The sequence below is a fragment of the Microtus ochrogaster genome, chromosome 8 (assembly GCF_000317375.1).
Source record: "Microtus ochrogaster isolate Prairie Vole_2 chromosome 8, MicOch1.0, whole genome shotgun sequence".
NCBI lineage: Eukaryota > Metazoa > Chordata > Mammalia > Rodentia > Cricetidae > Microtus > Microtus ochrogaster.
Genome location: NC_022015.1, coordinates 64937904 through 64951010, shown reverse-complemented (window position 1 = coordinate 64951010; position 13107 = coordinate 64937904). Strand labels below are relative to the sequence as shown.

General features: G+C 42.3%; 1 protein-coding gene across 4 annotated transcripts in view; it reads right to left on the bottom strand.

Moving 5' to 3' along the window:
* Tnks2 (tankyrase 2) overlaps positions 1 to 12900 on the bottom strand; it is a 59149-nt gene extending 46249 nt beyond the window's left edge. For 2 of the 4 annotated variants that reach the window (XM_026781199.1, XM_026781198.1), the window contains exons 1-2: positions 12418 to 12683; positions 1110 to 1334 (exon numbers count right to left, since the gene is read on the bottom strand). In XM_026781199.1, the coding sequence (XP_026637000.1) occupies positions 1110 to 1334; positions 12418 to 12616 (424 nt within the window). In that variant the 5' untranslated portion in view covers positions 12617 to 12683. Of the gene's footprint in view, positions 1 to 1109; positions 1335 to 12417 lie in introns of all 4 variants that reach the window. The other 2 variants (XM_005352179.3, XM_026781200.1) reach the window with 2 other exon arrangements.
* Positions 12901 to 13107: the final 207 nt, after the last annotated feature.

Below are 13107 nucleotides of genomic sequence, written 5' to 3'. Positions count from 1 at the left end.
AAAAAAAAAAAAAAAAAAAAAAAAAAAAAAGACTCTTCTATCATCAACTGCCCAAAGCTGTACACAGACCAGGCAGAGAGCTGGAGGATTTAAAACCTATGTGAACACAAGTATGCATTTGTGTGCACTTGCACACACAGAAGCAAAAAAATAAAAGTTTTTTGAAGAATGGAAAGTTCAAGGCTTATCTGGGCAACGCAGTGAATGGTGTCTATATTACAAGACCCTCAAACCATAACCAGAGTTCTTCACAAAGTCCCTTTCTCCAGTACAAAGATGCCAGAAAGTTGAGCCTTGAGACCTGACTCTGGCTAACTGTTCCAGTTATGGGTTTGTTACTGTGATAAAACCATGACCAAAAGAAACTTGGGGAAAAGGGGTTCATTTGATTCACATTCTATCATTAAGAAGTTGAGGCAGGAACCTCAGGGCAGGAACTGAAGCAGAGACAATGAAGGAACACTGCTCATTGTCTTGTTTAGCTACTTAAGAAAATAAAGAAACACAGCTCTGGCTCACCTGCCTCAGAGGGCACTGCCCACAGTGGGCTGAGCCAGCTTACATCAACTAAGAACTAAGAAAATTACTAGAGGCAATCCTCAATTGGGGTTTGGTCTTGCCAGGTGACTCTACTTGTGTCTAGGTGATAAACTTAACCAGCATACTAATTTACACCATTAGCCATTATCTTCTAATACGCAATGTTCATTTCCACCATGCCTTTATTTGTTCTTTTGTTTGATTTTTAGGGATAGGGTTTCTCTGTGTAGTCCCAGCTGTCCCTGAACTCAGAGATCATTTGCCTCTGCCTCCCAGCACTGGGACTATGTTCAGCTGCCTTTATTTGGTTCTTTATGCATCTTATCTCTCAAGAGAACACAATTTTCTAGAGAATGATTTTTTTTCCCTATTTCCCACAGAATTTTAAGATTTTTAAGAAAAGACATGCAACAACAAATGGTTTGAGGGCTGGAGAGAAAAAAAAAGATAGATTAAATCATGAACAGATTTAAATCTAAGTTCAGCCTGGTAGAAAGACAACACTAGACACATTAGATTCAGAATAGTTACAATTTCTAGAAAATTCTGAAAAAGAAATACTGGCTTACCAATGCAAACATCAATTTTTCCTTTAATTGCAGCTTCGTGGAGAGGAGTATAATTCCAATTATCTCGAGCATTTGGGTCTGCACCATGTTGCAAAAGGAGGTTGACTACTTCAGCATGACCAAAAGAGCATGCATTATGAAGAGGAATAAGACCCCCGTCATCACGTGCTTGCACATTTGCACCATTCTGAAGCAGATATTCAACTACATCCTTCCGTCCAAAACCTAGAAAGAATACAAATTGCCCACATTTAAGTTTACCAAGGAAAATGACAAGCTATGCTAGAATGTTTTAGGATAAAAAATACCATGATCAAGGATTTAAGAACTGTTGAAAAGATGACTTGAAATACATACAACTAACCTTAATGTTTAAACCCAAGGTCTCTCCCTCTGCTAAGTAGCCTACAACACCCTAGTTGCTATTGCTACTAATTTCAGAGATGATTCTAAGGGGGCTAAAAGCTCAAACCCCAAGTGGCTCCAACTATATAATGACATTTCCAATTGCAAATACCAAGTTCTGCATATTTAGTGTGTACACATTTTCATACACTCCATGTATGTAACTTAAGTATATAAATGAGTACCTAATAAAGAAGTAGCACACTTAAAGTCTCAGAATCTTTCTGCTCCAGTGGGGTGGATAAATGGAAGGAATATAGAGACAGGAGATAGCTAAGTCAAAATCTGATGCAGTTACTGTTCCAATCCATGTGAAGCACCATGCCACTCATATCCCCACCAATATTTTTAAAAGATGCTATTTGCATATTCCCATTTTTTAAAATTTAAAGTCTAGTAATAGCCTAGAAATTAACTTCTATTTTACTAAAATATGAAAATTTAACTAGTTCCATCCTGATCTAGATAGTTGGTGATTTCTCAATCTTTTTACTACTGCACATGACACTATCAGTAACTAAAAAGAGAAAGAAAAGAAAACATAGACTCCAGTGGCTAATATGGCAAACAGAATCTTAACCAAGATATAGAATAAAACAGGGTTTGTGAGTGTGCTGGTTAGTTTTTTGTCAACTTGACATAAGCTAGAATCATCTGAAAGGAGGAAACTTCAATTGAGAAATTGCCCCTGGCTGTAGGCACCTGTAGGACATTTTCTCAGTGGTTGATAAGGGAGGGTCCAGTCCATTTATGTAGTGCCACACCCCTGAGCTCCAGGGCTGTAACAAAGCAAGCTGAGCAAGCCAATAAGCGTACTTCTTCATGGTCTCTGCATCAGTCCCTGCCTCCAGGTTCCTGCCCTGTTTGAATTTCTGCCCTGACTACCTGCAGTGATGAACTGTGATGTGGAAGTATAATAAACCCTTTCCCTTCCAAGTTGCTTTTGGTCATGGTGGTTTTCCGAGACGGGGTTTCTCTGTGTAACAGGCCATGCACGATGTTTTACTGCAGTAATAAAAATGCTAACTGGAACAGTAGATAAGATTTGGTTCTGGAAATGCTTAGTTAGATGTGCTCATGGGACAAATGTCCAGTGAGTAATAGGTTCTGTGGATCCTAAACTCAGGAAACTGGTCCAACCTGGAGACAATCATTTTGGAGTTCTGGCCATAAAGCCAGGCATGAATATTAATGAAGCTAACTAGAGAACACTGATATTTTGTTATACAGTGGGAAGCATATAAGACCCTACAGTCCTTCCTCACTTTCTCAAGATCTTTGCTCTCTCTGTGCTCCCTCAATCTTGACACTCTACTAGGTCATTCCCCAGAGCCCCTCAACACACCCCTTTCTTCCTCTCATGGAAAGTCTTCTTCCTGAACACACATTCTCAGCTCTGCTCCTGCATTACACAATCAGTAAGGTTTATCTCAAATTCAGCAGCTTCTGCTTCTTTCTCACAGTTGCTTTGAACAGGGTCACTTCCAATAGCCATATTCCTAAATCCAAAGGTTTTTGTCTGCATTTGACTAGATACACCAGCAATATTCAACAGCTCACTATTCTTTCCTGCTTGAAATACATTCTCCAAAGAGCTCAAGGAGTCATGATTCAGGTCTTCCCCTGATCACTCATTCATTTAACAAATCATAAGAAAACATCTACTATGTGCCAGATACTTTTCTGGTGTACATGACAAACCAATAAGTAAACTAAATCTCTGCCTTAAAAAAATTTGTGTTTGTGTGAGTGGCGTGTGCACACAAATTGTTTTTATGTACATAGAGGGGCCTTTGGGAAATAAAAGATGGCTTTGGATCCCCTGAAACTGTAGTTATAGCCATCTATTGGTGCTGGTAATGAACCTGGGTCCTCTTCACGGGAACCAAGTGCTCTTAACTTCAAAACCATTTCTCTAGCTCACCAAATTTCTGCTTTTGAGGAACTTCTTTTTTATTGGCATGGGGGAAGGCAATAAACATACTACACTTGTCACCTAAGTTCTAGAATGTTTCATCTTGATCCTTTCAAAAGCATCTCTCTCTAGCTCAACAAGGTCTCAGCTTTTCTATACTTCCACTGACACTGCTTTATTTCAGCCACCAGAACTTCCTGCCTTCAACAGTCTTTTTTTTTTCCAGAAGTGTCCCTTTCATTTCTATTTCCAACAGTCTTTATGGCTGCACACACCAGAACAGAGCTGTTCTTTTATAGCTTTTCTTCTTTGTCTATTTTCTAATACTATGATATAACAATCCAGCAAATATCAACAAACTGTTAGATGCTACATACTGTGAAGGACACTTAGTATGTAGGTTAGGTTTTTGTCAACTTGACACAAGTTAGAGTCATTAGGGAATCGACTGAGAAAATGCTTCCATCAGACTGGCCTGTAGAGTCTATAGGGCACTCTCTTGACTAATGGTTGACTGAATAGGGCCCCCTGGGCAGGTGATCCTGGACTGTATAAGAAGGCTAGCTGAAGGAGCTGCGTAGAGCAAGTACACCATTCCTCCACAGCTTCTGTTTTAGTACCTGCCCTCAAGCTCCTTCTTGAGCAACTGTGATGTGGAAGTATAAGCCAAATAAATCCTTTCCTCTCAAAGTTGCTTTTGGTCGTGGTTTTTTACCACAACAGTAGGAAACAAACTAGAATACTGGGGAAATGATCAACAAAGATATTCATGACCCTTTCACTTCATAGAATTAAGAGTCCAGGACCTCAGTTCTGTGTTACATGTCAGTGGTCTCTTTCCTCAGGAGACTAAGACACAAAGATTACAAATATAAAAGTAGCCTGTGCTCAGTGAGTCTGCAAACCACAACCCCACAGCACAAACACAAGCACCCACAGAAACAAGCCAAACCAACAAAACTTAACTCCACCGTATAACGTATAACGTTACTGTTTAAAATAGTTCACTTGCTTTCCATGGGCACTCAGACTAAACACTCAAATGCGCCACAGTGCAGGCAGAGACTGCTCTTTTGTTCCCCGGTTGCTGAGACCCGAATAATCACACAGAAACTCTATTAATTACAACACTGCTTTGTCAACAGCTCAGGCATATTTCTAGCTAGCTCTCACATCTTGAATTAACCCCCCCTTTTTTTAATCAATCTGTGTATTGCCATGAGGTTGTGGCCTACCAGTAAGGTTCCTAAGGTTCCAGTATGTCCTCCCCTTTGGCAGCTACATGGCATCTTTCTGACTATGCCTTCTCTCTGTGTCTCTCTTTGTGTCTGTTCAGATTTCTGCTAAGCCATTGGCTAAAACAGCTTCTATGTTAACCAATGGTAATAAAACATATTCATAGCATACAGAGGGGAATCCCACATCACCACAGTGAATTACCAAGAATCCTGGATGAACTGGCCTTTGGCACTGTTTCATGCCCTCCTCCCCCTCCTAATTGTGATCCAGCTTCTTCTGAGTTTGTCAAGTATGTTGAGATTCAGTAAATGCTGTCTGTCCACTCAGAAAGCTCTTCCTTTGAATGTGCAACCCTTAGTTTTGTTGTCTATTTAAAAGTCACCACCCAAACAAGGCGACCTCTGACCAGTCTCTACTCTGTCCAACTGTTCTCACCTAACACGGGCTGGCTGAAAGTTCCCTAAGAGCAGGGATTGGGTCTTTGTTGTTTACAGTCTGTATCATCTGTCTTTCTCTGTATATGGTGGCTCAGTATCTGTTAGTTTCAAATTCAAGAGCCTCCTGCTTCAGCTTCCTAGGGCTGAGATTATGAGCATGTACAACCAAACCCAGCTCCTGGATGCTAATTCCATAAGACTTGAGAGCTGTGAATGTCTTAGTCATCCTTATTTTCCTGGAGTTCTTCAGAGGATGAGGTGTTTAGTAGTTTGTTGATGCTTGCTTAATACACCAGGGTATGAGAAGAAAAGCTAAGAATGGAAACTGAGAATGGTACTGAGAAGCAAGAAGGACAATTTCAAGGAGACTGTAGATTTACTGCTTTCGTGTTGACCCTGTTACCACCACCTCAGCCATACTGTCTTCTACTACTGCCCCCTCCCATCCATTCAGTACCCATCTGGAGGAAAAGCTTTTAGAAACGGCTTTCTCAATTGGAGAGTAGGCCGGGGGGTGGTGGCGCACGCCTTTAATCCCAGCACTCGGGAGGCAGAGGCAGGCGGATCTCTGTGAGTTCGAGACCAGCCTGGTCTACAGAGCTAGTTCCAGGACAGGCTCCAAAGCCACAGAGAAACCCTGTCTCGAAAAACCAAAAAAATAAATAAATAAATAAATTGGAGAGTAAACAAAAGAATGAGAATAAGCAGAAATTAGTTAAGTATTCCTCTTAACTGTAAAGTCATGTAATACATCCACCTTTAGAAGAAGGATCCCTACTTCTTCACTGGTAACAATCATTAATAAAAATGGTGATATAAAGGCTGACTCTCACTAAAAGAAGAACTTGGTGAGTATAGCAAAAGCTAAAGTAAGTGTTTAGTTGTTACTGTTACAAGAAATAGAGTCTAGTGGGAAGATTCCTGTTCCAATGTGCTGGACCTAGCTGAAGGTCAAGTTGTAACTACCTGGCAAAATACCATGAAAAGGGGGTTGCTTGAAGCCAAAATTAAAGGGACACTGACTACAGATAGTTGAATTTGCTATACTGTTCAAGATCAAGAGCCTGAAATTTTGAACAACTGAAGCCACATCCTAACACTAAACAGTGGTTCTCATCCTTCCTAATGCTGCGACCCTTTAATATAGTTCCCTGTGCTGTGGTGACCCCAACCATAAAATTATTTTCATTGCTACATCTTAAGTGTAGTTTTGCTACTGTTATGCACTGTAAACATCAGACATGCAACCCCTGTGAAAGTGTTGTCTGACCCCCAAACACAATCCACAGGCTGAGAACCCCTGCACTGGAGGATTTTCCTTAGAGAGCCTGAGGTGATGTCAATAAACTTTCCACTGCTGGGAAAACACACCCATCTAAGGATGCATCAGTCAGGCATGGTACCTCATACCTCTAACCCTAGCATTTCAGAGGCAAAGGGATCAAGAGATGAATAAAAATCAACCAGATGACATGTAATGCAGCCTTAAAAAACAAATAAAAACCAAAAATATACAATAAAAAGATGTTTTCCAAATTCTCAGGGAATAATCTCTGATGAAATCCTCGTTCTTAGATTCTCAAGAATGGTACACAGCACTTCTGACAAAGTAACAATTTCTTGGGGGAAGGGAATGCTTTACAGCTCCATTTCCATCTGTTCTCACTGGCAAGATAGAACATGAGCAGATATACCCTAAGAGTCAATGCCAACCTCCATCTTAAATTTCTTTAGAATAGTAATTAAAGGAAGAGGGCTCTGTCCACTTTGACTTGGAGCAGGTATACTATCCAGCCAGACTAGAAGAAACATAGAAAAGAATGTCATGGACCGTGAGATGATAAAACCCTGACATTCTGGATGAGGGAGCACCCAGAAGAGTACCCCAAAGAAGTTACTGAAGCCAGCTCTCTAAGTTCAGGAAGAGCCAAGGAAAATGCTTAGCTAAGATCTTACTTTACAAGACACAGTGAATCAAAGCCTGACTTGTTGAGCAGACTAATCAGTATTGGCGTTTCTGTTATAATATTTAATTCCTGAATCAAAACCCCATCCTGAAAATAATAATGTACAATTGCAGTCCCAGACAAAAAATGTGGATACATTTTGTGGATCTGTGTGGCTACATCATAAATACGATGTTAGAAATGGTATTAAAAGGTCTGGAGAGATGGCTTAGTGGTTAAGAACATGGATTGTTCTTGCAGAGGACCCAAATTCAATTCCCAACACCCACATGAGGCAGCATACAGTTGTTTTAACCCCAGCTCCAGGGGATGGCCTTAACTTTAGGTACATGCACACAAATAAATAATAATAAAAATATTTTTAAAAAAGAGAAATGGTATTAAAGGTTTTTGAGATTTTTTTGTTTGTTTTTTCGAGACAGGGTTTCTCTGTTTAAGTCCTGGCTATCCTTGAACTCACTCTGTAGACCAGGCTGGCCTTGAAACTCACAGAGATCCACCTATTTCTGCCTCCCGAGTGCTGGGATTAAAGGCATTTGCCACCATGCCTGGCTGGTTCTTGAGATTTTTAATAATTTATTTTTATTTTATGTGTATTGGTGTTTTACCTGCATGTATATCTGTGTGAGGATGTCAGGTCCCCTGGAACTGGAGTTACAGATAGTTATGAGCAGCCCTGTGGCTACTGGGAATTGAACCAGGTCTTCTGGAAGAATAGTCAATGTTCTTAACTGCTGAGCTATCTCTCCAACCTGGTTTTTGAGATTTTTTGGTAGGATTGTTTTAGTAAACAATAAAAATGACAGAAATCATCATATTGTTTGTAGATGACCTGTCAAAGACTTGAATTGAGACAATTACTATTCTACTCTTCTATACCAAAGAATGAACAACCTGTCAAATTACAGAAATCCTGTATGCCTCTGAAAGATGCCAAGGAACCCCATGTTCTGATACTTCCAACTAGATCCATAGTTGAATAGAAAAGGCTATTCAGCGTCTTGTAACCTTTCTCCTACTGTATACCAGCCACATCCATTCACTCTTCAAGAGTTGCATATATGTGAACATGGTCCATCCAGTCTTCTTTCATCTTTAGAAATCCAGTTTTTTATCCACTGCCTGTACAATGAATTCTAGATGCTCTTATTCCACTTTCTTCCTATGGAAGAAACTTCTAAGCAGTTCACATAGTGGATGATTCTAATTGAATCTAACCAACTCAAAATGGGTACCAAAAACATACTACAAATCAAAACAGTGCTACATCTCTTGGCTACAACTATATAATGCACATTCATTTTCAACTTTTCATTCTTCGCAGCATAGCACATGTACTGTCTTTTATCCACTGTCTATATACCTGGGTTTCTTTTTAAAATTTATTTTTTATTTGATTTGCATTGGTATTTTGCCTACACATGTATGTATGTCTGTGTGAGGGTGTCAGATCTTGGAGTTATAGACAGTTGTTAGCTGCCATGTGAGTGCTGGGGATTGAACCAGGGACCTCTGGAAGAGAAATCAGTGCTCTTAATTGCTGAGCCATCTTTCCAGCCCATACTTGGACTTCTTAAACCACAGTCTTTGTACATTTTTCTGTACTGACTGACACTTTCCTGTATACTCCAAAAGTATTCAGGGGGGCTGGAATGGCTCAGTGGTTAAAAGCACTTACTGCTCTTCCAGAGAACTGGGGTTCAATTCCCAGCACCCACATGGCAGCTAACAATTATCTGCAACTCCAAGATCTAACACCCGCACATAGACATGCATGCAGGAAAAACACCAATGCATGCACACAAAAAACCCATACTGTCTGCATGCACAAAATGCTCAGATCATAAAAAGTATTCTTAAAAAAAAAAAAAAAAGATAAGGAGCTGAGAGATGGCTCAGTGGGTAAGAGCACTGGCTCCTCTTCCAGAGGTCCAGAGTTCAATTCCCACCACACACATGGCAGCTCAGAACCATCTGTAATTCCAGTTCCAGGGGAATCTGATACTGTCTTCTGGCTTCCAAAGGTACTGCATGCACACGGTGCACACACTCACAGGCCAAACAACCACATACATAAAATGTTGATTAGACAGAATTTTAGTGCCAAAAATTTTATACTTAGTAAAATTAGAGTCCAAACCCACTTGTTTGTATACAGTCTATGATGTCACTCAAAATTTTAAAAAAGAAAAAAAAAAATCAATCCATATCCTGTACATGTATAGTTGGGGGCAGAGAAAGAACAGAAGGGAAAGGAAATAATTTTCTGTGTATTTTTTCTTAGGAATGACTTCCTAAAAATTGTATTAGCTCGGGCGGTGGTGGCGCACGCCTTTAATCCCAGCACTCGGGAGGCAGAGGCAGGTGGATCTCTGTGAGTTCGAGACCAGCCTGGTCTACAGAGCTAGTTCCAGGACAGGCTCCAAAGCCAGAGAAATCCTGTCTCAAAAAACCAAAAAAAAAAAAAAAAAGTAACTATAAAAAAATTGAAAAAAAAACTTGTATTACCTAGTTCAATAATAAAAAGCAGCTAACAGAAGAAAAAATATCTGTTTACGTAATTATCTCAATCACAAAAAGAACTTAATTCCTATAAGGGGCTGATATCTGACTAATTGAACTAAGAGGGGTTTTTTTGTTTGTTTGTTTTGAGGGGTGTGCATGTGTGGAAAGACAAAACCATTTTTCATTGTCTAGCATTCACACCTCTCATTCTTATTGACAAAGCACCTTTTCTGTTCAATTAAACCTTTAAACTTTAATTGGCTATTTTAAATTTTTTTAAATGCGTTTGCATCTCCAACCCTATAAAATACAAACACAAATAACTGCGTGGTCAGGCAATTACCAAGTATCACCAGAGACCACAGACCGAGCACCCAACAGTACGCCTACATAAGCACAAATGCTAACTCACTACCCACAGAGAAAATGTGGGTGGGCACACTTACTTAAAAATAAATAGGGCTGAGAATGTAGCTCAGCAATAGCAAATGAGTTTAGTAGGGTCAAGGTACTTACTGGGCGCCATACCCGGCACAGAAAAACAGAATTAGTAAGTGATCCATTAATCTAATAATTTGAATTTTAAAATTTACAAGCCAGTCAGGTATGGGTGTGTGTGAGCAACAGCATTGCACACCTTTAATCCCAGCAATAGGGAGGTAGAGGCAGGTGGCTCTCTGTAGTTTGAGGCAAAAGTGAGTTCCAGGACAGTCAGGGCTGTTACATAGAGAAATCCTGTCTTGAAAAACCCAATAAACAAGCAAACCCCAATATTACAAAGCCATCTTTTAAAAACCTCCTTATTTTCTAGGGTTGAAACGTAGGACTTTCAAAAGTGTTATTGAGTATCCATTCTTTAGCAATTATTTTTTATAATAATTGTGTGTGTGTGAGTGTGTACAGGTGCCAGGTTAGGTATCTTTATCTATGGTTCTCTATTTTTTAAAGCAGGGTCTTGAATTGACCCTAGGGCTCACTGACGAAGGGCTGGCTAATAAGCCTCAAGGATCCTTCTGCTTTCACCTCCTAGAGCTGGGATAGCCATGTATCAATACAACTTTTTTTTTTTTAATGTGGTGGGGATCTGAACTCAAGTCCTCATGTTTTCAAGGTAAGCACTTAATCCACTGAGCCATCTCCCTAGCCTCCTTAGTAATTATTTTATGATTTGCCTTTTATATCCTAACTTCTTAATTTTACAACCTAAAACTGTCTCTAAGTAAATTATGAGTGGTGAGTTGGTCCCTAGGCTATTTAAATTTCCATTTCAATCTGGACAAACAAAATAAAATACATGGGGCTGGGTATACTCTACCCCATTCAGTTGTAGAACACTTGTCTAGCATGTGCAAGGCCTTAGATTCCATCCATGGGGTGGGAGAGGAGTGTGTTGGGGAAGAACTGAGGATGGGATGGAGTAGGAGCAACAAGGTCACACCATAAACCCACATCTCTAAATACTATTTTCAGACATGAACTCACTAATACACCAAATTCTTGAAAGGTGGCAACTAAGACCGTCCTTGGCTATTTTTATCAAGTGAACATAATCTAAGTAACATTACCCCTCTGGATTATGTAGCAGTTGGTTGTGACCATTTGCCAAATAGGTTGGCTAAATGGTCAAGCAGGACAATTCAAATTAGCCGAAGAAAGGCAACACTGTTAACAGAGATTTGGCCTTAGTGCTCTTCTTTTCTTCCCAGTGTCCACAGGCGTTCTCAGCTCACCTACTTGAGGTTTTCCCAAGCTTTTCCCTCTTAGAGAGGCTCTCGATTAGGGAAGCATGATTCATGACAGCATGTACATTATAAAACGGGGACAGGCCAAAGCAACCAGACTCACAATCAGTCTAACTGTAAAAGCAATGCCTGCGAGCAAGAAATCTTTCTCATGCTCTTCTGTCCATCATCCCTGCCCACAAAGAAACTTAAAATGTTTCTTTTTAAAAAGAACTGCTAAACAATCTTGACGCACACTATAACAAATGTTACCAAGCCATGATGACCTTTTTCGATCACGAGGTTAAAAAGTTACAATCTGTCCTTTATAGGAGAAGCATAAAAGGTTCAGTCAATAAGCTGGCCCCATCCCTGGCTATTTTAAATACCTCAACAAACCTTAGCACTCTGGTATCATAGAGAACCCAGCAGTTAAAACTAATTTCAAACTATTTAAAATAAATCTCAGGATGACTCGAAACGAGTCTCAAAATCCTAGATCTAAGCTCCAGTGCGTGTTCCATCTTGTCTCTCGCTCACTTTCCACCCCAACTTGTGCGTGTGTGTGGCAGAGGCCACCCACACTCAGCCTAAGTAGCTCTCAGGTCTCCCAAAGCTGCCTGTTTCCGGTTTTAGTCTCTCCAGAAACCTAAACCAATTAACTCTAATGAGTCAATAGCCAATAAAACAACTTCTAAATTACATTTTCACAGTTTACGAAGGCCGCTAGAACTTAAAGGATTGGGAAGAGTTACTGTGGAACTTGCAAAGAGTGAATTGTCGAGATAATTACTTTTTCAAATCACAAGGTCTTTCTGTGTGCAAGAGGCCCTTCAGGGTAGCAAGACCGGAAGTCGGTGCAGGTATTGTTGATACAGTAAAACAAAACAAAGCACCTCCCCCCATCAACCCACGCAAACAAACAAGCAAAAACCCTACCACCAAAACAACTTCCCGAGAGCACGCTCACCCCACCCCTCATCACGAGCCCGGAGAGAGCGAGACAGTCGCGAGAGTCCCCGGGAAAGGTCGGCGCCGGGACAGGGCGGTGTGGCTCGCGGCCTGCAAGCCCGAGCCCGCAGGTGGGGCGTGGGGGGGGCACGCGAGGCTGGCGTTTACCTGCGGCGAAGTGGAGCGGGGTGGACTTCCTGCCCGCCGTGTCGCGGCTGTTCACCTTCTCGGGCGTCACCAGCCTCTTCACCCGCTCCACGTCCCCGTTGCGGCAAGCCTCGAACAGCTCGCGGGCGGACGGCTCGACGGCCTCGGCCACGGCGCTCGCGCAGGCCGCGCCCCCGCCGGCGCAGCGGCGACCAGACATGATCCTGGCCGCCGCCGCCAGCAGCAGCGCCAGCAAAGGTAGCAGGAGCCCCGGCCCCGCGAGCAGGAGGGCGAGGCCCCCCGCAGGAGACGCGCTCAGGGCCCGGGCCGCTCGGCTCTCCGCTGTCACCAGAGCCGCCGCAGGCCCATGGCTGCGTCGCCGCGCGCCCCCGCCACGACTCCGTGACCCCCGGCTGCCCCACCGCGGCGGACGCAGCGCGATCCCGCCCGCCGAGCCCTGGAGCGACGCGGCGGCGGAAGCAGCCGAGACCACTCCTGCCAGCTCGCTCGGGTCCTGGGAGCGCGCGTGACGTCAGCCCGCGCGTGCGCACTGGCTGCGCTCCGGCCGGGCCGGTCTGGGCGAGCGGGGCCGCGCGGAGGGGTTTGTGGGAAATGTGCAGCGAGAGCCTTTGGTTGCGGGGAGAGAAGGGGCTCCGGCCCACCGCCATCTTTAGGGATCTTCTGCTGGAAACGGGAGGGCTGCCTTGTCTT